Source organism: Aptenodytes forsteri, unplaced genomic scaffold (genome assembly GCF_000699145.1).
Source record: "Aptenodytes forsteri isolate BGI_AS27 unplaced genomic scaffold, ASM69914v1 Scaffold136, whole genome shotgun sequence".
NCBI lineage: Eukaryota > Metazoa > Chordata > Aves > Sphenisciformes > Spheniscidae > Aptenodytes > Aptenodytes forsteri.
In genome coordinates this window covers 354,305-377,890 of record NW_008796111.1, presented here as the reverse complement: position 1 = coordinate 377,890, position 23,586 = coordinate 354,305, and the positions used below count along the sequence as shown (strand labels likewise).

Below are 23,586 nucleotides of genomic sequence, written 5' to 3'. Positions count from 1 at the left end.
CCACTCCCTCAGCTCCCGGTCGGGGGATTCTGTATCCACTCTCCAGGAGTGGGAGATGCTGGTGCCAGTTCATCGTGTAGGTGTGTTGCGCGTGTCCTGTGTCGTAACAACCAGCTCGTTGGTAAATGGGAGGTGTTCCAGTGGTGTGAAACAGAGGATCTTATAATTAGTGATTTTGCCACCTGTTGCTTATTTATCCTGATATTACAACAGCTAGCACTTGTCAGCTCCTGGAGTCACGTAACCAGACAACCATGAGTGCGTGTATATACATACAGGCATTATATACAGCTACATATATATGTATTTAAGTAGTTATACCCATGATCTTCTAGCTCTCTTTTGGAGAGAGATTTGAAACATGAACCATGGGGGTTCAAACCCCAGGGTGCTCCCATTTTTTTTTAATCATCTCAACATTTTAAAGGAAATATCATCCTTATGGCGACGATGTTTCCACCCTGGGGTAAGCAAAGGGAGGGCAGCCGTGCTGACAGTGGCGCTGGCCCCGCTCGGGCTCTTCCTTGGTGCCGTGCCCCCAGCACGCCGGTTTCAGCCTCTCTTTCCCCTTGCAGGAGACCTGTGCAACTGCAGCGCCGTGGGGAGTGCCAGCGCGGCCAAATGCAACGGCACGACGGGGCAGTGCCCCTGCCTCGAAGGCTACGCGGGGCCGCGGTGCGAGAGCTGTGCCGAGGGCTTCTACCTGGAGCGGAGGAGCCAGCGGTGCCGTCCCTGCGGCTGCAGCCCCGCCGGCTCCAGCAGCGCCCGGTGTGACGAGTGAGTAACGCGGCGTTTCCCTGAGCCTCCCAGGGGGCTGTGTGCGCGGCACTGGGATTTGGGGATATTTTGGGATTTGGGATGCAGATCAGGCAAGAATGGATCTTGTCATCTGGTGCTAGTATTAAAAAAAAAAAAAAGAAAAAAAAAAGAAAAAGTAGGAAGGAAGCTGGCCTTATAAAAATTCATGAAGCATATTTTTCCTCTCTTTCAAGATCTGGATTATAAAAATACCCATAGCTGTGGCAAAAGCCCTGGCAGCCCACAAGGGAGTTAACTTCTATTTCTGAGTTGTACGGAAGCAGAACCTCTCCTTTAATGCCTTGTGCATCCATTAGTCCCTATCGGACAGGACTGCCTTCACGCTTGAGCTCAGGAGGGGAGCAGAGGAGCTTTGGAGAGGTTTGTTTTCCAAAGGGATATTCGTTACACCAGAGGCAAGCGAAGCTTTGTGCTCTGCCCTTGCCGAGCACCATGAAAGCAGCGGCAGCCCAACCAAAGTGTCAGCTCCTGCCTTGCCTGGTGTTTAATCCTGCCTCCTCCTCTCCTTTGCTGTGTCAAGAAAGTCACCGTAGCTGATGCTTTGAGCTCTTGTATAATGAATGTGTTCCTCTTCATTTCACCTTACCCACCCTCACATTTTGCCTTTTAAAAGCCAGCATGCCATTATTTTTTTTCCAACTTCCAGTGATGCGGCGGTCATTAGAGATTTGTTGCTGAGTTGAGGGTGTCATTTTATTCCTACAGGTAATGGTCTGAGCAGAGCCAGACTCTTTGGGTCCCCTGCTTGTGCTCGCAGGGCAGTGAGACACAGGGTCTCTCCTTGGAGGAAACCCCCCCAGCAAACCACCCTGCAGTGACTTCCAGCCTTCCTGGGCACCAGAAAGTCGGCAGCAAAGGCAGTTCCCGGAGCCCCTGGCCCTTCCCCAGGGCCCTGCAAGGGAAGCGATACCGGCGCGCAGATGCAGTGGGCTTCTGCACTGGTTGCCTTGCGCTGGCATCAGCCTTGTTGTCTTTTAGGGTTTGATCCAGGCTCAGCGTGTGTTGAACACCTGCACTTTCCTGCCAAGGCTGGGGCTGAGTCAGAATCGAAATGTTCTGCAGGGACATGCTGGTTGTAATTGTAATTATTTTATACATTTTTTTTTTTTTCAAACACCCAAACCCTATGTTTGTCCTTCCTTTTTGTTTCAATGCTGCATTTTTCTGTTTGTGTAAGCTCTGAAAAACCAGAACTTAAAAGCAATGCTCCAGTTGACTAAAAAAGGTGATTCTTGGGGGTGGAAAGTGTGGAGTTTTTCACTTGCTTTTTTAGTGGTTGTTTTAGGTATGGGAAGATGTGTCCTCAAGCATCAGGGGTTGCCACAGACTAGAAAATCTGAGTTTGGTCAGATCTACTGGAAAGGCAAATTGGGCAGAAAGGCAGATGGGGCAAATCTTATCTCTGAAGTCTGGGAGAGGAGGGAGGTGCTACTGGAGCAACTGGGTTAACTGGGAGGGAGCGTTCTCACCCTGCCTCTGAGTCACCGGGCAGCAGACAAAGCATGGACGTGGGTGACGTCTCCCTACGTCTCGCTGCGTGGAGCGAGCCAAGAAACGCCCTTGGGAACTTCAGGTGAGATGCTCCGAGTCGTGAAGGAGAACGAGGTGGAGTTCATGCATGTAGCGAGCCATCGCATCCAACCCCAACACGTATGGACCCAGAAATGGCAGAGGACCTCCCTAGCTTCTCCTCTTCAGCACCATTTTACAGCCTTGAGGGACGTGGGAGATGCAGATCCTCAGGCATTTAGAAGAGGCAGCATAGGGCAAAATTTGGAGGAAGACTTGGGGAGGAGGACCTATGTTAACAGAGGTCACTCTGTGTTTCTCTTCTGTGCTCAGTGGGGTTTGCTGCAGATGGAGATGACCTCTGGGTGTTTAAAAAGGGAAAACTAGGTCAGTTGTCTGTGTTGTAGGGCTGGGGGCATCAGTATGGCTGCGAGATGGGCAGCCTCGTGCATAGCGATGTGCATGGGAAAATGAAGTGGGATGAAAAATCCAGCGGGCAAATGCAGCCATCGTTTCTATTGCGTTAAAGCGGGGCGGCTGCAGACGGCAGAAGTACGGGGCTAGACACATCTGCTGCTTGTCTGTGGCTGGGATGGATGGGGGGAGGTATCCGGGATGTAGGTACCAGGGTGCGTCCCTGCTGCAGGGTCTGCCCCGACGGGTGGGAGAGCCTCTTCTGCATTGCAAGGAGATGTGTGTGTGAATCTAGGAATGAGATTTTTGGCTCTTGTGCTGGAGACACGGGGTCTGGAGCTCCGGGTTTGATGTCTACCTGCCACCGAGTCCCTGGAGGAGTGGTGCGTGTCCCTCCATCCCTCCAGGCAATCCCTGCTTGGGATGAGACACGCAAGCGTTGCCCCACACCAGCAACCAGCTTCTGTTCCGTTGACATTAAAAATACTGTAAGCTGTATTTTTTATTTATTTACTTTTTAAAGCGCCAGCCCAACTCTTAACTTGCACAAGTTAATTCCTGTACGCTGGCTTAAGAAAAAAGCGGCCACTGTTCAGATGAGTCTCTGAGTAAAACAGCAGCGTAATTTTGGACTCTGACCCTTTTTGACAGCAGCTGATTTGAGAGGCAGACTGCCTGAAGGCTGAGCTCTCGGGACACACAAAACATGCCTTATAGGTTTCAATCATCTTGCCCAGGCCTTTGTAAAACTGCCTTTTAAAGCACCACCATATGATGATTATTAGTATTATTTCTAGGCATGCTCTATGGCCGGCCAGATGGCACACCCAAGTACACTGTTTATTAACTAGACCTCAAATGCAGACCATCAAATAAGAATAAAAAAAATCCCTTTCCCGAGGCAGACAGTTGATTTTGGGAGTGAACATTGACCTGACATGCTGTCGCTATGAATGGACTCCATGGCCGCTAATCAAAGGTCTGTTTCGGTGGTGGTTTAAATTTGATTATCTGGGGAGATCCACACAGATCCCCCTCTGGGATGGCAGAGGATTTCTGTGCTCTGGTTTGGGTGATTTTTTGTTAGATGAAAAGCTGTGTGTAGTTGAAGCTGGAGCTTGCTGTGGGGCTGGATGCAATCCTGGGCTGCTCGGAGAGGGCTGACACATTGCAGAGAGGGGGAACGTGTTGTCCCTGTTGCGGTAACGCCTAGAAACCTCAGATAAAACCACATTTCACTGGGTTGGATGCTGTGTAGATGCTTGCTAAAGATAGCTGTGGCCTGGAAGTGTTCATAGTCCATAGAGGAAGGGTGGAGAAAGAAGCTGAAGTTTCAAGGGCCATGGTCAAGGTCACGGAGTAGTGGAGAAGGAGGAGGGTGACTCATGTGGGTGCACGGGCTGAACTGGAAGGGCTGTGCTCTTGCTGCAAAGCCCTGGGGACGGTGCCTGGGTGGGGTGGGTCCCTGTGGTGGCCCCAGCCCATGGCGATGTGGCCCCAGCCAGGAGCTGCCCCCCACCAGCTGCATCTCTCACCATCTTTTGGGCACCTCGAGTTGAAAGCTGTGTTGTCCGTCTTTCTGCCCTCCGAGGAAGCAAGAACGTCTCTACCTGGTGGAGGAGGCAAAGGTGAAGGCGATGCTGCTGGAGAAGGTCACCACGCCCAGGCTGGCCAGGCCACATCTCCCAGACTTGCACCCCTCCCCTGTGCATTTATTTTTCTTTTTTCCTTATGTGAGCAGAGTCCTCTGCCTGAACTCTCATCTCCCGCTCCCTACGGCCGGGCAAGGAGCCAAGCCAGAGGCAGCAAAGGTGGTCTGGGGGGACGGTGGTCTCCAGCCCCACCAGCCGGGGCAGTGGTGGGAGTGCTGGGGCTCCTCGCAGCGTTTCTGCAACCCCCGGCACACCCCTGCCCTCTGCATCCTGCGGTGCAGCTTCGCCCAAAATGCCACTCGTGTCCCCAGCTGACTCGTGGCACGGCGAGCCGACACAGCAGCTGCTCCCCACGGCAGCCCCGGGACACGGTGGGGTGCTTCCCGGGCGAGAGGAAAGGGGTTTCGTTCGGAGGAAGCCTTTCCCTGCTGCAAAGCAGCAATCGTGCACCGTCATGAGGAGCTGTACAGGCGCAGCTGTTTAAATGCATGCGGAAATAATTTTCCTGTGTAAACCTGTCCTCTGGATGATTTATATAAAGGAGGACTGCAAGCAGGAAGAGCCCAGCCTGAAAGAGGCAGTGTGTGGTGCCCTCCTGCTAAGCAGGAGATTTCAAATGACTCTGCATTTTCTTTTATTTATTTATTTTTACCTTGCTAACGGCACTGGCCAACCCCACGCTGGTCTGCAAACATGGGTGAAAACTGGCCAAGGGTAGTTCAGTGCATCCCAGCGGTCTGGGGTCCCGCCGGCTCATCTGCGGTGTGCTGGTGCAGGGCTTTCCTGCACCCCGGTGCAGGGAGGGAGAGGTGGTGTTACCCTGATTTACCTCTTGCGAGGCATTCATTTGAGGTTTTCCTAGCCCAGCACGCAGGCCTTTGTGGCTTTTCTCCAAAGCGTGGCCCTGCAGCTACAGGGACAGCGTGTTTAGCCCATGAGCAAGTGTCCCCACGCGGCTGCTCTCGCACCCTGTGATTTGGGATGTGAGCGGAGGAGAAGGGCTGCGAAGCAGAGAAGATGCTATGAGACGCCACTTGCCCGGCAGAAGGGTTCAGCCCTCAATTCACTAATTCCCTGGGAGGTTGTTTGTGTGTTCAACTAACTTATTCCGGTCCCAGGGAAGACAAGGTGACGCAACTCCTGTTGCACCATTACCTGCGCTAGCGAACAAGGAGAGCTGCGGCCGCTGTGGGTGTTTAAGGATTGCCATGTGGTTTAGCTAAACCTGGGTTAACCTTCTAATCTGGGTTAGGTTTTTTCAGTTTCCTTAAAAAAAAAAAAGCTGTAAACTAAACACACATATAATGCTATCGTTGTCCCTGATGAAGAGAGATGCATGTTAAATTGGGGTCCGCGAATCAATTGAAGTTGCTCCCTCTGCCTGTGCCTCAGTTTCCCCACAAGCAGAAGGGTGATGGGAAGCAGAGGCTCCGACGCGCTGCTCGGAGGCGACGCTAGCTTTGGTTCATGTCCTGCCCTGAAACACACTGCCCAAGTGTGCAGCGCTCTGCTCCTTCGCTAACTGGGCAGCCTTTCCTTACTGCCGGCTGGGGAGACGGCTCTGCAGCGTGTGATCCTGGTTCATGCAGTTTGTGATGCAGGCTCGGCGTAAGTCATGTTAGAGAGAGCTCCCGCGCTGCTCGGAGGAGCTTTGAGCTTTGGTTCATGTCCTGCCCTGAAACACACTGCCCAAGCGCTCTGCTCGGAGGCGACGCTAGCTTTGGTTCATGTCCTGCCCTGAAACACACTGCCCAAGTGCAGCGCTCTGTGCTCCTTTTTTTATAAAAAAAAAAAGGGGGGGGGGGAACATAAAGCATGCCTATAAATGCCGAAGTGTTAATTCAGAGATGTTTTGCCCCCTCAAGGGGTTCTCCTGCGTTGTGTTCGTATTACAAAGAATTAAGGCAGAGCGTCCCTGAGAGCATTTCTACATGGCTGTCCCCTGGAGCAGGGATGCTGCGAGGCTGAAAGGGGAGTGCTGTTAGCTGGGCAGTCTCCATCCCTGTATGCCTTCTTTGTAGTGGGCTTCTCTTTGGAGAGGCTGGTCTTGTGACCCTTACTCATATGGATTTGCAAGAGCGTTTGCTGGTGAGAGTAAGGTCAGCAGCACTGGACAATGTTCTTTGTTAAGGTCTTTGAATAAGGGCTGGGGTTTCTGAAGGAGCTTGGGGATGCTGGGCAGGGAGAGCCGCACGCTGGGTTTGCGGAGATAGTGGGATGTGAAAAGATGCAGAGACCTTGGGGGAGAAAAGCGATGAGGAACATTGGTCCTGATAGGATTGGGAAGCACCCAGGTGGGTCACAGACTAGACGCACCTTGAGCATCATGCGATATAAAGCTACACGGGGCAGAATTTGTTAGTCAGAAAATGCAGATCCATTGAAATTCAAGGCTTTTGTGGAGCTTCACCAGCCTGGGCAGGAAGGGTGCTCGTGGCAATGGTTTGAGATGAGAGGGACCTCATGTTCCCAGGGCTTCTGCCCATCCCAACCACAGGAGGTTATTTGGGGGAAGGCGGTGGAGTTCTCATTTTGCATAGAGAAAAATCTTCATTTTCTGTCTTTAGAGTGTCATCACGCTGCTGAAATGTCTTTTCTTTGCGTGGGAACTGTATTTCCATTCCACTGTATTTTAGCACTCCAGTAAGCCACATTGGGCACTACTCCCCTCTGGAGAGAAGACCTTGGGAGCCCAGCTCCTCAAAGACTTATTTTAAAAAAAAAAATTACGAACAAATCAAAAAAGCCCCCCTTTTTCCCTGTTTTAAAGAGGCTGCTCTCCCTTTCATAGACTGGCTGAGCACAAGCAGTGGCTTATTATCTCCCAGTAGTGCCTTGTCAGCATCACTCTGCGGAAAACAGATTTTTTTTTGTAGCGGAAATCGTTACATGTGGACATCATAAAAGCAGAAGAATACCCCGTTAGAGCATATTTTTCTGCATGCTTTAATTATCTGAATCTCTCTCCTATTTCAGACTCTCATATCCTTTACATCCCATTAGCTCTCCTCCTCTCTTCCCCCACAAGCAGGTAAATATTGTACCTGCACCCATTTTTATTCGGTTGCAGACAGGGATGGGAAATGAATGAGTGACTGGACACAGTGGCAGGGAAGGGTAGATTGTTATCATCTCCCCTACAATAATTGTGGCTTCTCGGAAATCCCGTTATTTGGTTGATTTTCCAGCTGCTTTGCCGTTCCTGTGTTGTCTGTTGCAGATTTGCCACTCTGGTAAACATTGACTGCCCTCAAAAAAAGTATTGGCTCGACTTTTTAAGCTCTAATGGCTGAATTCTGGTTTGGGGGAGGTGGTGCCCAGCCTGATTTCAGGCAGTGCTTGTTGCCTTTGCCTTTTTCTGCTGCCTGTGAGGAGGCATCAGTAGAGATCTGGGGGATGGAGGGACTACATTGGGCAAAACTGGTTTTTCCAGTGGGGAGCAGCCCCATCTCCCTGCCTTCCCCACTGATGTGTCCTCCTCTGCGTTGAGGTTGCCTGTCCCATCCCCGTACTGCCGTGATCTCCAGGGGATGCTCTGGGAAGCCGGGACCCACCGTTTGGGATTGAGATTTTGTGGTTAGTTAAGCTTTTGCTGCTCCTCCTTGTGCCAAACCGTAGAGGACCCCATCCAGCCTTGCTCTCCGGGGCCATCATGCTCTTCCCATTGCTTCCTCCCTCCCCAGCGACCGAGGTCCCGGTGGTTGGTGCCGGGTGGGCACCCGGAGGAGACGGCACAGCCCCGGGCTGGCGATCCACGGCTTTCCCAGCAGCGTGGGGCATCCTCAGCGGGGGAGACGGGGCCACGGAGGCGGCAGTGGCCAGACAAGGTGGCCCTTTGACATTTACAGAATGGTCTTTCAGAGCTGTGAAGTGTCCTTGCTCTGTCGAGGGCTGCCATATAAACAGATGCGGTCCCCCGGCACAAAGCAAGGAATGCGGCGCACAATGGCCCAATGTTCACCGCAATAAAGCCCCACTTCTTCTGCCCTCCACAAAGGCAGCTCTGAGCGGGGCGGCGGGCACGGGGCTCGGCCGTGGTCACACTAACCCTTCCACCAAAGCTTTTCGGCTGCCGGTGGCTTTGGTTTGAGCCGAGAGAGTGGGGAGGTGAAACCCAACTGTGTGCTACGTGGGGCTTTTTCCTGCTCTCCGCTTCCCCACGTGCTGATATTCAAATTAATTGACCTAAAGGAAAATCAACACGTGGGTTATGAAGGTTCTCTGTTTGCTCGGGGTGAGTGTTAACGGCGTTGGTTTTCCATGGAAGTGTCTTGGAGCATTTAGCTTTCAAATATTAACTTTTCTACGTCGCCCAGAAAATGTAAGAGAGATTTATCCCCTGGCTGCTGTCAGACATCACAGAAAATCAGCACAAAAGGAGCTGGGCTCACTGGAGAAACGCACCATTTTTAGCGACATCTCTTCTGAATCCTCCTAATCTTGCGCAGCATCCTTTTGTCTTATTCCATCAAAATGTGACAAAGCCTTTTCATGAGGGTTGTTTTACAGATGCTCGTAGTTCAGCGACGTGTTTTTCCTCATTCATACGGAGCGCTGTCATTGCTGTTAATTGTATATGTTGCAGGAACACCTCTGGGTCCTGCTGGGATGAGTGATGGGCATATCTGTAATCAGAGGTTTACAAGGCAGTGGCTGGGAGGGGACGGGGCGGCAGGAGATGCTGTTGGGTCGGGGAAGGCCTGGCAGGAGCCCTCGCTTTCCTCTTTCCCAGGGCAGCATGGCCCCTCACCGGCTTTTCTGGGGATGGTCCTTGCAAGCGACATCCTGGGACATGCTGTGGTGTGAGGGGTGCTTCAAGGTGAAGACGGTAAATGTATTTGGCAAAGCTCTCCTTCAAAGCCGTGGGGGGTTTTGCGTGGCTCATCCGCATGGTATGCCCTTGTTCGAGACCCATGGGAGCTCCCTCCTTCTCTGACTCTGTCCCAACATCTTACCAGTCTCATATGTTTTAAAAATAAAGGCACAAAAGCTTGGTGCTGTACCATTTTGGCTGGCTCTGACTTGGTCAGGCAGCCCCTGGCCTCCCAATGGCAGCTGGGCATCCGGGTTTTTCTGGCAGCTGGGAAAACATTCGAAATGAATTTCTCCCTTCCCTCCTCCTTGGGAAAAAAAAAAAGAAGAAAATAAACGATTAGAGCTTGCTAAGGGTTTTCTGTTACACCATTAAACCGTGCACAGCATGCCTCCAAACAGCCCTTGAGGCTATGGTCCTCCGTCTTCCCATCCATCTTGTGTCTGTCACGTCCCCGCTCACTTAAGGATATTTCTGAGGAGGAGGACTGGAGACCCATTGCAGATGCAACTGCACGTTGCGATCTGTCTCAGATCACAGATATTTTAATGCTGGGTTTTTTTCCCTTGTGATGAGGCCTTGAGTTCCCATGCTGTCCTGTGCCGAGCGGTGCAGGGTTAGGGCATTGCCCGAGCTCCCAGGTGGAGCCTGTCCCATCGGTGTGTCCTTCCCCGGCCATCAGACCTTGCAGAAAATTATGCTTGATGCTCTGCAGCTGCAGGCCAGGCATGAGATGGGATTTTCGAGGTGTTCCCTGTTCTTTGTGTGCTGCTCCTAGGACACTTCCAAGCAGGGTCAAAACTATCTGCAATCCTCCTGTTTAACAACACCCAGAGTAATGCACGGAGGGGGTTTCTCTGTTGTATCCCCGTAACATATGTAGCTGTAAAGCTGCAGTCCTGTGTAAAATCCCACCACGGGGAACGTTTTGTTGCCACTAGTGACACGAATCACTTGGTGGGTGATGGGATTTACTGCGTCCTTTGGCTGTTCCCCTTGGGTGGAGTAGAAGGGGGCTGTGGGGGGTGGAAGTGAAATCAGACTGGCTTTTGCAGACATATTTTGGGGTGTAGGCTGTTCCCCCTTGCCCAATATTTTGCTTTTATTTACAGCCCCCTCCTCAGTGTCTGCTGGCGTGCTGCTGCCTTGGGTGGCCATCTCCTGCCTGCCGGCGGGTGCCGTCCAGCCCCGGGCTGTTGCCCTGCGGGCATTGAGACAGCAGCTCCTAAGGCATAACATGAAGCCCAAGGGCTGGGAGCTGCCAGGCGATTAGATGCACGAGCTTCTGCCTTGGGGGGGTCCCCAACCTGGTGTGTAGCCCTCACCCCCGGAGGGTCGGATCACTTGGCGTCGGATTTGAGCCTTGCACGTGGTCTGCCCCTTATCCCCGCTGGCCGGCTAATCACTGCCTGTTCCTTCTGCCAGAATCTCTCGTGCTGTTGATGTTTTTAATCATTAGGAAACATATATAAAGTTGATGGATGATGTGATGGTGATATACACTACCTACACTGTCTTTAAAGTAAGTATATTCATAAAAATCAAGTAGAAACCAAGGCTAGCAGGAGACTTTTGTTACTGGAAGTCTGTTTTTGTCCCAACACATCCTTCCATCAATTCTTTTGTGAGAGCTAAAAATTGGCTGGCTTCCGTGGAGTTAATAATCATCTGAAATGGAGTTGAGCAATTGATGTTGCTGCATCAAAATGCTTCCCTCCTCCCTTCCCCCTCCTTCCCCCCCACTTCCCCCAAAAAAGAAATTCCTGGCTGATACTCAAAATCCAGTTCAGTTCTCACTGTGCAAGTATTAAACTGTGGGTCTTTTCTTTCAAGTTTCTGGATTTTTATGGGCACAATCAGTCTGTTAACAGGACTTTTTTTTTTTTTGTGGTTTCAATGCATTTATATCATTGACCTTTGCTTTAAAAAGTGTCTGACAGTCTTTACTGGACTGGAGCTATGAAAAGGAGTGTTGTAAGGGGGCTTTATTCTATGGAAGCAATGACCACAGGCAAAGCTTTATATTTGCCGAGTGATTTAATTCTTGCACATGCAGAACTTGGCTCTGTGCCATGTGTAACATGTTGAGAAAAGGTCTGCTTGAGAGGCATTAAAACCAAACTTTCCAAAACCGTCCCTTTTTTAAAAATAGCTTGCTTTCCTGTTATTTTTAAGCTAACGAGTAAAATCAAGGGACGCTGCCCCAAAATGCTGCATTGAGCTCTAGCAGAGTCATTGGGGAAATAAACCTCCTTTAAAGAAATGAAGTGGGAGTCTGGATGGAAGGGTGCCAGCTGGGAAGAAGAGGAGGGTGTCATTAAGATAAAGGCTTGATCGAGGGACAGGAGAGAGTGAATGGAGCACCCTGGACTCCAGGAGGAAGCCTTGGAGGGTGAGGATTATACAGCTCTAGTGCTTGGTCCTGTAAAGTCCTACTCATAGGGCACATACCCAGATGTGTTTTCAGGCTAAATATCAGATCCCCCCCCCCAAATTAGTTGCTTTTCCCTGCTTGGCTCTGCCTGTCCCCTGCCCGCTTAAAGGAATATCTGTCCGGTAGCGGTCAGAAGCAAATAAAAACAAACTGCTTTTTGTTTGCTCTTATTTTAAACACTGTGACAACATTTGGATTAATGTTAGGACTTGTGAAAAGCTCTTTAAAAGTCAAACATACTGAGCTGCTTAACAGCATCCCTTTGAATTCTGCATCTGCGTGCTGCAATTCCAGATAATGGTCTGCAGAGCAAGGCAGCATCATATTTCTTTTTCCTTCTTGTAATCAGTCCATTAAATATGCCTGAAGTTTCATATTCTGGAACTATTTAATTGTGTAGCCACTTGGGCTGAGTTCTGTATTTTGGTGTGCCTTTGAGTATTTCCTTTTTGTTTGGCAAGCAAACAAACAACAGAAATACTAAATTATGTTAATTTCTAACAGAAGCAATGTCTTCCCAAAAACATTGCAATCTACTGCATTTTAATTAAAACCAACATGTCAACAGTGCATCAAGCCATTTGGAGCCTCAGCCTCTATTAGTTTTAATCAGCAGATTTTTCTAGGGGCTTTTAGAAGCAAATTGTGCATTGCTCACTCTTCCCCAGGAGGAGCGAGGGAGAACAATAGATTATCTTTGTGCAGGCACACCGAGCCCTGAAATGCTGAATTAAAAAAGTGTATGAATAGGGTGGAGGTTATATAGGGGGAGGGCTAAGAGGAGGATGCATCCAGCTGTGTGCAGGGGGTGCTCTGTGGATGGTACCCGCCTTGTCCGCTGCAGCTGCAAATAAATCCATCTCCTGGAGGAGACCAAATCACGTTTATTTAGGTTGCTGCCTTGGCTTCCCTGTGCAGCACGCAGGGGTTGAGGTTTCCTGCAGGTCGCCCCAGGGCTATCGGAGATGGGGAGAGGCACTTCTGCGCTCTCTCGTCCTCGGCTCGGGCGTTAGCGGTTCCCACGTGTGCAGGTGGGATGAGCCATAGCTGGCAGTCGCTGTGCTGGGGGATGGATGGGAAAGAGCATTTTATCCATTCCTGTGATTTCTCTGAGAGTTGAGCCTAAATGCTGCTAGTATATAAAGTCGCTTATGAAAGCGATAGGTTTGAAGCCTCTATGTGGAGAGACTGGCATGGAAAGCCAAAGGAATGAGGGTAACCCCTGCTTTTTACAGCCTCCTGGTATTTGCTTATGCCAGCTAACACCAATACCCTCTATTTTAACTATGCAGAGCTCCACCCCTCGCGCAGTCAGCCTCGGTGCCCAAGTAAACAGGCTCCTGCTTGGGGTTAGCTATAGTGGAAACCGCAGGGGAAGGGAAACCCCTCTCTGCCTTTCCCTGGCTCCTACAGGGTGGGAGAAATCGGCTGGGGAGAGGGGCTTTGCCTGGGTGGCCGTGGGGATGTTGTGTGGAAGGGATAAATGAGATCATGGAGGAGAAGCGGAGGGAGTGCTGGTGGCTGGCGCCTGCCTGGGCTGAAACCCGAGCGAGACACCTGAGCTGCTGTGCCGGCTCTTGGGGGGAAGCCGGGAGAGCAGGTGGTGAGCAGGGGATTGTCCACTCGCCCGAAAATCCGGGAGGTGCTGCTCGGCACCAATGCGGAGGGGAGGTGATTATCCACGTGGGTGCTCTTTTATCTTTCAGGCGTAGCGAGCACGGGTGTCCCAGTGTCCTGCAGGACCCGGGGCCGGCGCAGGTGCTTGATGAAGCCAGGACCAGAGAGGGGCTGTCGGAGCATCTGCTGGGGGCTGATGCATGGGGATGGCTTTGGGCCAAGGATTCCCAGAGTGAGTGATGATTTCTGGTGCCCAGCTGGAAATGCTGTCAGGGCAACTGGTTTTGCAGAGGCTCAGGCTTTCTTGAACTCCCCATCACTTTTTGGAAATTGTTGCCTATGGGTTTTATGTCCCGCTTCCAGCAGGCATTTCTGCGTAGAGTTCCCCGCTCTGGAAAGGGAGTCCAAAACACTGACCACAGGGTTGTACTTTGGATGCCTCTCAGCACATCCAGATTTCACTGTTGGTTTTTCTCCATGCAGCTCTGGGAAATGCCAGTGTAAAGTTGGTGTCACGGACCTGAAGTGTGACCGGTGCAGTGATGGATACTACAGGTTTAACGAAACCACCTGCGAGCCGTGCCAGTGCAACAACCACTCCAAAACCTGCGACAGCTTAACAGGTAACTTTCCTCTTGTGACCATGGTGGGTGCAGACTTTACCTGTCTTCTCTGTCTCTGTTTTTTGCTGTTTTCATTCAGCAGACCTGCACTCTCATCCTCTTCATCTGCATCTTTATGCCTTGAGTATCCAGAGTCTTTACCTTAAAACTGAAATTAAAATGCGTGGCAAGGTTGGAGCTCATCCTCTTCTCAAGGAAGTCAATAAAGGCTGCGTTATTTACCCCAGGCTGCAGTGCAGAGCCTTTATTCTGCAGCCTCTATCGGAAATCAGTGCTCTATTGTTCTCTGCACTTACACAAATACACAACACGGGCTTTTAAGGAGCTTTTGTTTAACTGCTGTTTACCTGGAAACATATACTGTACTGGCACTGACGTAAGGTGACTGTTATTGCTACAGATAACATGATTAGTGCTGGAAAAAACTGGCAGCACCTAATTAATATTGCCCACTTCTTATAAATTTGCCTTGTTCATTTTCCTTGATCATTTCTTTGACTCTCTCTCACTCATACAGATGTTGATGGAGTGCAAATGTTGAAGCACCTGTGCTTGAATAGCTTATGGAATGGCGGGGGGAACCTAATTGCTTTCCCATCTCCACTGAAAGGAGAGATCCCGGAGGAGCAGTTATGTGACTGCCTGCACAATCCCCACTGTAGCAACAAAACTCGCACTTCAAAATCCAAATTCGCATCAAAACTTCCAGGCTGAAATGCAGTTCTGTAATATTTATCCAGGAGCTTAGAAAGGAGCGATAATTTAACAAACATTGCAGGGTGTTTTGCATAGCTGGCAGAGAGGCAGAGCTCATCAAATATGGTATTTCTGGGCAATTTCTGCACTGGTGTCTGTTCCCTCGCGGCCTGTGTTTGCAGCAGAGGAACGGGCGGCCGCAGTGCTGACTGTGCCCAGCCAATGCCCTGATCCTGCTCGGCAGAGAGGGTGTTTCTGTGGGAGTCAGGGGTAGCGGCAGGCACCAGATCTGCACTCCTTGAGGGTGAATTATTGCATTCATTCCTATACTGAACTTTAAGTGCTTATGTCCTACTAATACTGAAGGATGTAAGATTGTACCTAAAGCTGTGCACACATCAGCTGTGTTACTGATTTGGAGCTGGGTGTGTGGGTTTTGTGAAGGAGTAAGATAATCTGCTCTTCCTTTTTCTCCCTCAATGTTCCCCCTGCTCTTGATTTAAAAAAAAAAAAACCCAAAACAAAACCCAGCGCAGACCTTGCCTCCGGGATAGGGCTGTTCAGGCAGCGCTTCTGCTGGGGCTGTCCAGCGCTGACCACAGCATTGCAAAGAAAAACCCTCTTTTTGGTTAATGACCTACTGTTGATTTGACAAAAATCCCTTTTTTAAATTTTTCCTCCATCTGCTTTATTTGCTGCCGGGGGTAGGGGAACCCAGCAAAACCAGAACAGAGAACAGTCGATTAAAAATTAGATCTGACATCTACTAAGTAACGCAGTGCACTCAGCCTGCTCTAAAGACTGCACTTCGTGTGACCTCCCCAGCTTTGCATCAACTGTGTGTAGTCTTTGTCAAATTTTCAAGGTTTCTTTCGCATTAATGTTGTACTTTGGGCTCCCTCTGCTGGCTCTGCAACCATCTCCGCACGGCCTCGCTCGGCGTTGTTCTGGCCAGGAGGAATATTTAAAATGACTGTGCTGGAAATTGGGCAGCCAGAGCTCCCCAGGCGACAGCGCTTCCTTCGACATGACCCTTGTGCCCCGTGTTGTGTCTGTGCAATGAGTTTGGTTGCTTCTTCCCAGTTGGGGTACTCTGAGGTCTGATCCTTCCTGAGGGCATTATCAGGATGGGAAGTGCTATTAATTATTAAGGCTTTCCACAGCAATGCCCGATTGCAAGCCCATGCGTGCTTTGCATGGCTGAGCAACTTGCTGACTCATTGGAAACGCAGCCATTTTGCAGGGTTGGTGTAGATAAATGCGAGTAATTTCTGCCGATGGGAAAGACATTGGTCCCGAAATGACCAAGACTGTACAGAAAACGTAGGTGTGATTCCAGATTTATACCACCATTAATGCCTGCAGAGCACAGTTCAAGGCACCCTTAGTGCTGATCGGGCAAACTGACCTTCCACGAGCCGGTCTGTCCGAGGCATCCCGCTGAAGCGGCTGATCGAGGTTTGCAACCGGAGAAACCAAGGCCAGCAGATAATTTTCCCCTCTGTGGACAGAGGGGAACCACAACACCCTCTCACCCTGACATCTCTCCCACAAAAACCACTGGCTCGTGTCTGACAAGCTGTTGGGTGAAGAGCAAACAGTGTGTGGGAGCTGACGCTGAGCAAGTGTCCTTAGTCACTGGGGTGCTGCCAGCCCCACCGCGGGGATGAATCAGCCGCTTCCCAAAAGCAGCAGCTGCCAGGGTTTGCTTCCTGCGCTGGGTGCGAGGGTCGGCTGCAAGGACACGCCGGGCTTGCTCAGGGGTGCTCAGCTGCAGTCACTGCTGTGGAAAGAGAAGAGTAGGAGCCATGCAGTGTGTTGGGCTTGCAAGGGAGCCAAACTGTTCCAATATTAATAAGAAAATCTCCTGTGGTTTTTTTAACCGTCAGCATTAACCTAATTCAGGATTTTTTCTGTGGTTAATGTTGATATGAGACTTTTCCGTACCCCCGCAGCACTGCTAGATTAGCTCAGTGAATCTCCTGTCTGTGCTCATATGCAGTGAATAAACTGCTCTGCGCCGCCCTGGTTTGTTAGAAGGTGGCTGTTGCCTTTTCAGAGTCTCATACATGGGATTTAATCTAATAAGCTTCCCTCAGGTCACTGCCACCTCGACGACGAGCCTGCTGACTTACAGGATGTTCCTGTTGATGGATGGGCTTTTGATAGAGACTGCGTTTTTATAGCTACGGAGATTTTTCTTTCTAGGGTCACAATAGTATCAAAATGCAATTTAGAGGGCCATTAGGACACAGCCTCCACTAAGACACAGCACATCGATTTTCTGATTTAGGGGCTACCCCCGGAAGGGGAGGTGGCTCACGTGAACCCTCAGTTCTTCTCCATTTCTCCGGGAAGGTCAGTAATTGCTGCTGCCTTGTGCCTGTAGCAAATGTTCCTCCTGTGATGGGGATGGAGGAGCTAGACCCACACTGGTGGGGTGGAGCCATCTGCCCCCGGAGCAGGACGGTGGCACTTCCTTACCCCGACCACCAGCTCTGTGGGGTAGGAAGAGGCTGCACAGAAAAAAGGGCAAAGGCATAAACTCGAGGGACCCCTTGTGGGAGTGGGGGATTTGAAGCATCAAGATCCCGTCTCACGGGCAGAAATGCAAACTGAAACCCCTTTCCTTGAGGACCATTTAATATTAATAGCATGTGTTGACCTGCACTGACCTTTTAAAGTGATGAACTGTGGGCCTCTCTGCTGGAGCTACCTACTTTTTCACATTGTGTGTGTGTGGAGGGGGGGACAACCATCAGAAGGCCATAAGAGGCCAGGATCATGTGTTGGCCAGGGGGCATCCAAAATCACCTGTGAGCTCTGATAATTGAGAGCGCTCCATGCAGATTCTTGCTCCAAATGTTCTGCTCCAGTTCCTGCTGCCGAACGGTTGCTTGTGCTCCTGTCCCTTCCCCAGGCACCTGCCTGCTCTGCCAGGAAAACACCGAGGGAAACCACTGCGAGCTCTGCAAGGAGGGCTTCTACAGAAGCACCTATCCTGCCCACGCCTGCCATCGCTGCCCGTGCTCCACCGTGGCATCGACCGGTACCTGCCGAATACGTAAGGCTTTAGTTTTGGTCTAATTCCTCAGATAATGAATGTAGCTCTTCTCAGTGTGTTTCAGTTAAATTGCCGCTCTGTGCATCAGCCTAGCGAGGTGGTTTATAGCCCGTGAACCTCCCATTCGTGGGAACCGGGGCACCTTGCTGGAGGCAGTGCCTGCCACGGTGCGTCCCTGGTGCTTGCGTTGCCTCTTGTGAGCGCAGCTGCGCAGCGGAGGGCATCAGAAACGCTTCGCTACAGGCTGCAGCTTGCTCTGAAGAACCTGCGAAGTTTTGCAGAGAGAAATTGCTGGGCTTGTGGCAGCCAGGAGAGGTACAGGAGATGGCCAGCAGTGCCACGTAGCCATCCATGCCTCTGTGAGCCCTCTTCTGAATATCTCCGTGGGACTCCAAACAGATTCTCCAATCTTCCTGCTCTATTTTGATGTAACCAAGAGAAGAAGTCATAGCTGTAATAAACAGATGTAAGACTTTTTTTTGATATTTCCTTAATCAGTTTTGCAACCAAGCCTCCCCTGGCTTCATATAGGCCAAAAAGTTCCTGCAGATTGCTAACATCCCCAATATAGTTCCAGCTGTTTTCTGAAATTGTCTGTTTGCGATGGAAATGTTCAGGAGTAATAATCTGTTTGCTTAGCAACGTGCCGAGCATGCTCTGTGAGGCTGGTACAAGGCATCAGAAACCCCCAAAGGTTTTTTTTTCCCTAGGAACAGAGAAACTGCTGCAGTTCAAAAGTTCTATTTTCAGCTTAAAATTTGAGATTGGTTAATACTCAGTGGCTGCTGATTTTTGTCATAGTGACTTGTGGTCAGTTCCCACAGAACAAATCCCACAGTGGGTGTTTCTCTGCAAGGGGCTGTGGCACATACCTGTTTTCCTTTCTGTATTCTTTAGAGCCTGGTGAAACTGCCCCAAGGTGTGACAAATGCAAAACGGGGTACACTGGCCCGAACTGCAACCAGTGCGACAACGGCTACTACAACTCCGACAGCATCTGCGTGAGATGTAAATGCAACGGGAACGTGGACCCAGCACGGTCACCCAGCGTGTGCAAGCCTGATAGCGGGGAGTGCATCGGCTGCCTGTACCACACTGCTGGGTTTCATTGCGAGGAGTGTGAGGACGGCTACGTCCGAGACCCCGAGGGCACCAACTGCACCAAGAAAGGTAAAACGTGCTCCTCAAATCAGTGTCGAAGCTTGCTGTGCGGCTCAGGTGGGCACAAGCTGCCTGAAGGCTGGGGAGGGAATACTGTTAATTGTTCAAATTGATTTAGATTCATCTGGCCTGTGGTACAGGGAAGAAAACCAGACCTTTATAAAATGGTGGTGCCTACTAGCCTTGAAATCTCTTGTTGAGGTTTAGCTCTGTGACCACCCCGATTCCCAGACTGTGGCAGGCACCTCTAGTGAACAAGCTGGAAAACAAAACCTATTTGCAGTGTATTTAAATGTACATTTTCAGATTTCTATTGCTTGATATACTTGATCTCTTAGGGCCCAGTAAATTGTCCTTATTGACTAGTCCATTCAATAGCACTGTCTAGTTCCCTAGAAAGGGTCTTTATAATAAATTGTCACTCCTCATACTCTGCGAACAGTAACTACTTAGACCAAGTTTAGATACTCTTTTTTTTGCTTTCTAAATGGGGAAGCCAAAGCTCAGAGAGTTGAGATGTAAACTTGCACAGCGAGTTAACGCCAGAATTTACTGGTACCTGCTCTGGGGGTCTCTCATCAGTCTTCAATCCACATCCGAGACACTGTATGTAGTATCTCAGACGCAAACTAGCTCTGGTACTTAGAGAGGCTACTGCATAGTGGGAGAACTCATAGTAAAATGAGAGAAAATGGTTCTTAAGTTGCTCCCTCTGTGGTTATCAGGAGGTTGGTCCACAAGGTGGATCTCCATCTCCATGCATGGAAACATTACAGGTGTTATGTGTTAGATAAGAGAACCCAGAGTTCAGGAAAGTATCTGGGCCCAAATTCGTCCTTGTCACCAACAGAGATTTAATTCAGATCTTCCATTAGGAGCTAATGCGGTTTTCACTCCCATGCTGCTCTCTGGAGGTGTAATCACAGAGTCGTCCTCTGCGCGGGGAGATGATCAATACAAAGAAGTTGAATGCTCGTTAGCTGTAACTGTACCGTTACAGGGCTGGAAATGGCCGTTTTGCATTGGGTCATCCATTGTCTCACCCTGCACAGCTCTGTCTTTGTACAAAGAGCTACGTGACCTTGCTCCATTAAAATCCATGTGTATGGCTTTGCTTGTATACTTGCAGTTTTCACCATCCGTTTTATTTTAATGGCATTGTTATAGGCAATTCCTGATGTGGGGAAAGACTGTCCCCTTTCAAAGGGACTGGGACATGCTCCTCTAGCTTTCCTGTTTCCTTGACACCTGTTTTTTCCCTTTCTTATTAAGCAATTAAAAAGGCGCACAGTTTCTTTCCAGTTTCTTACACACAATTTGCCTAAAAATTGACATGCTGAGGTACTGTGCATTAACTAGTCTTAGGTTAAGATTTTCATAAACCACTAGTGCATTTGAGTGGCCTGGTTTTGAGTGGCTTCTAGAGTGAAATCATCACCCACCAGATCTGCAGATGAAATTGTTGGAGTCTGAGACTCTAAGTGGTCGCGGTTGAAAAAAGACTGCATGTTTTGTACGAACCTCTAGTATCCACAGGGACTGTTCAGAGTCTTAAACCTGACCAAGACTTCGATGCTTTCAAGGCTGATGGCGAGAATATTCAAAGGACGTGTGGGATGACCGAAGTCAGTGTTTCCGACCCCTGCGTGGATGGTATTCCTGCTGCGACGGTGAGGCATAGCAGCAAGGACTTAGTGATGCAGCGTGGCACTGTGCCACCCAGCCGAGCATCGCAGCCTTCCCCGAGAGCTGGCGCGTGGGCTGCTGGCGCGGCCCTGGCTCCTGCCAGCGCTCATTCATTGCAGGAGGTAGCAGAAGCTTTGCAGAGACTGCATTTCAATCAAGCAGCTGGATATGACACTCACGTCAAAGCTGCCAAAGCAGCCCATTGACTGAACAGCTGCCGCTCTCAAGGAGCTGCTTTAGGACATCTGGAGGGCTGGCACGGCCCTGGTGAACAGAAACAGGCATCGCTGTGTCACGGCCCAAAAGCGACAGTCCGTGGTCAGAGCACGGCACTGTTTCACCATGACATTACCCTCAGTTCCAGGAAATGTTTTCACCCATGTCCCCCTTGCCAGCACTTAGCTGATGCTGACTCACAAATAAAGCCCAGAAGAGTCCTGTTTCCTTGCTGGTGAATCAGCCATTGTCTCTGTTCTGTTTTTTTCTAATTATAGCTACTGACAGGGTTTGCCAAGAATTTAGTGTTGATGAAGGAATTTGGAAAGGATGACAGAATTCCTCATGCCCTTCTCCCAGAGCTGTATCCAGGAACCTCTTGCTCCTGTCACGTTGCTTCCTACTGCTAAATTCTGCCTGTTATCCCACAGAGCAATGCCTTCTGGCATTCAGCATCCCCAATATCCTCATCAACCTAAGGCAGGACCCGCAGAGAATAGAGGAGCTGCTGCAGGGAGGGACTCTGAGCAGGAGCCTAAATTAGGTGTGTGATGCCCCCTCCAGAGGAGTTTCTTTCTCCATTGCCTGAACTGGGAATGTGACAGCCCAAAGTTAACTCATGGGAGTTCCCCTGAGGGCCTGTGGCAGGAGACGTGCTGAGTATTTCCAGCTCCTGTTGCCACTGGAGATGCCACTTAGTGCGAAATTAGTCCTTCGGAAGTGACTCTGCTCCTCAGTCATAATTAGTAGACGTTCTCTTCAGGAGAGCTGGATCAATACAACACAGCACCATCAGCTGTAATTGCTGCAGCTGTAAGTGGGTTTAAAATGAAGTTGCATTTCTGATAGAAGAAAGAGAAATGGAAGAGAGTGGGAAAGAGAGTGCAGAGAGTCCTGTGGAGCAATAGGTGTAGAGAACATTTTGGTTGATTGAGGCTTCAGCTTCTGGAGGGTTCCTGCTGCCTTGACTTGAGAGTAAAATAGATCAGGTTATTCCTGTGAAGAAAATGCTTTATTAGTTACATTTGGGAGCCTAATGCTCAGGCTCTTACAGTGCTTTCTGAGGCCTATAGCTCAACCGCTTTGAAGAAGGCATAATGAATTTGCATCCCACTTACGAGATCTCCAGTGTTAACTTGTCGCTGACTCCTAGATCTGAGAAGGGAGTTATCCCATGCCTGCTGGAAGCAAGGCAGGTTTTTGGCTATTTTGTGCCTGGGAACAGGCTGCAGAGGAAGACTGAGCTTGTGGCACAGGCTGGTAGTTCCCATGTTCTCATCCTTCATGTGCGGACATATGCCAGCAGCTGAAACCAAAACAGGATCCAAACTGGCTTCTGCTATGTTCAAAAGCTTCATAAGAACATCCACAGTCTTTTTTTTGTTGTGATTTGGTTACCTTCTGCTTCTGGTTATCCAGACTGGGGGTTTCCGTGAGATTTGTGTATGACTTCTTCATTCAAAAGCAGAACTGGAATTATTTTGCCCTTTTACATAAAGCAGTGTAAACATTGAAACCCATTGCTAAACACCGTGATGGCGGAATACTCATGGTTCATTTTTTCATTTTTGATCTTCTTGTACGGGTAAGGCAGGAATAATAACATTGTGAACATAATCCTACATCTAGCGTACTAACTGTGAAGGGTTTAAGCTCCTGGAGTCGCTGTGTCCTCCCAGCCCGATTGTGCAGCCCACGCAGACAACAAGTGAAACTCTGCCTTCATTAGGTTCAAAGTCCAAACTCTTGCAGAGTTTGGTAGAGCCCCGTTTTCATGGCCTGAATATAAGCCGGACTGGGTGGCTTGCTTTCATCATGAGCTCATGTATCTAACACTGAATCTTGGCTACTGCACCTATCCATCCATCACCAGATTTTTCATAGGAATGCTGCAGTCAGTGAGCACTTAGCACACAGAATTATTTAAAAAAACCAAACCCAACCCTGGCTAACCATTTCTGTAAACTATCTTGAAAAAATACCAACTTTAACAGTGTAGACTTAATTGCCATAACAACTGTGATATAAATGTCAAATCTCTTATGTTTGTGTTTGATTCCAGCTTAGCATATCTTTATTGATAATTTTTTATTTGTTTTGTAGAAGCCACCCTTGGCCCAGAAACAAGGGAGTTTACAACTTCTGCTCCAAATGCCAGCAAGGCAACGTCATTTTCAACAGCAGTGATAAACAGTACGTTGTCACCAACAACTATACAGACTATATTTCCTATAAGTTCCTCTGACAATAGTACCTCTGCTTTTGCAGATGTTTCATGGACTCAGTTTAACATAATTATTTTGACAGTTATCATCATTGTTGTGGTCCTACTAATGGGCTTTGTGGGTGCTGTCTACATGTACCGTGAGTATCAAAACAGGAAACTTAACGCTCCTTTTTGGACCATTGAACTCAAAGAGGACAACATCAGTTTTAGCAGCTACCACGACAGCATACCCAACGCTGATGTTTCGGGGCTGTTGGAAGACGATGGGAATGAAGTCACACCGAATGGACAGCTAACGCTGACGACTCCCATGCATAATTATAAAGCTTAGAAGAAGTGATCCAGCTATTCCAAAGTTGGCTTAAAAAAGTTACAGGGCTTGTTGAAGGGGTATCGGGATCTGTGCCAAGGCTCCACACAGAGGAATTTGCTCTTCAGATACTCTTATGCTGGGCATGCTGTAGCTTGCAGGTGAACAGAAAAAAATGTAGTACATCCGAATTTCAGGTAATATGATGAAATACATTCGGTGTCCTGTTCTCCATAAAGATCCATAGAATTCACTGTTGTTAAAGACTTGATTATGCTGATCTGAAGATATTTTTTTTTTATGAAGAGGTGGTGGGGTGGAGAAAGCAGTACCCCATGATTAATC

General features: G+C 49.4%; 1 protein-coding gene across 1 annotated transcript; it reads left to right on the top strand.

The window, feature by feature from the left end:
* The first annotated feature begins 450 nt into the window (after positions 1-450).
* Positions 451-23,262, top strand: MEGF9 (multiple EGF like domains 9). Its single transcript, XM_009286978.1, has 6 exons — positions 451-466; positions 576-777; positions 13,742-13,881; positions 17,498-17,641; positions 18,539-18,811; positions 22,808-23,262. The coding sequence occupies exons 1-6, from the start codon at positions 451-453 to the stop codon at positions 23,260-23,262; spliced, it is 1,230 nt and encodes a 409-aa protein (XP_009285253.1).
* The last annotated feature ends 324 nt before the right edge of the window (positions 23,263-23,586 follow it).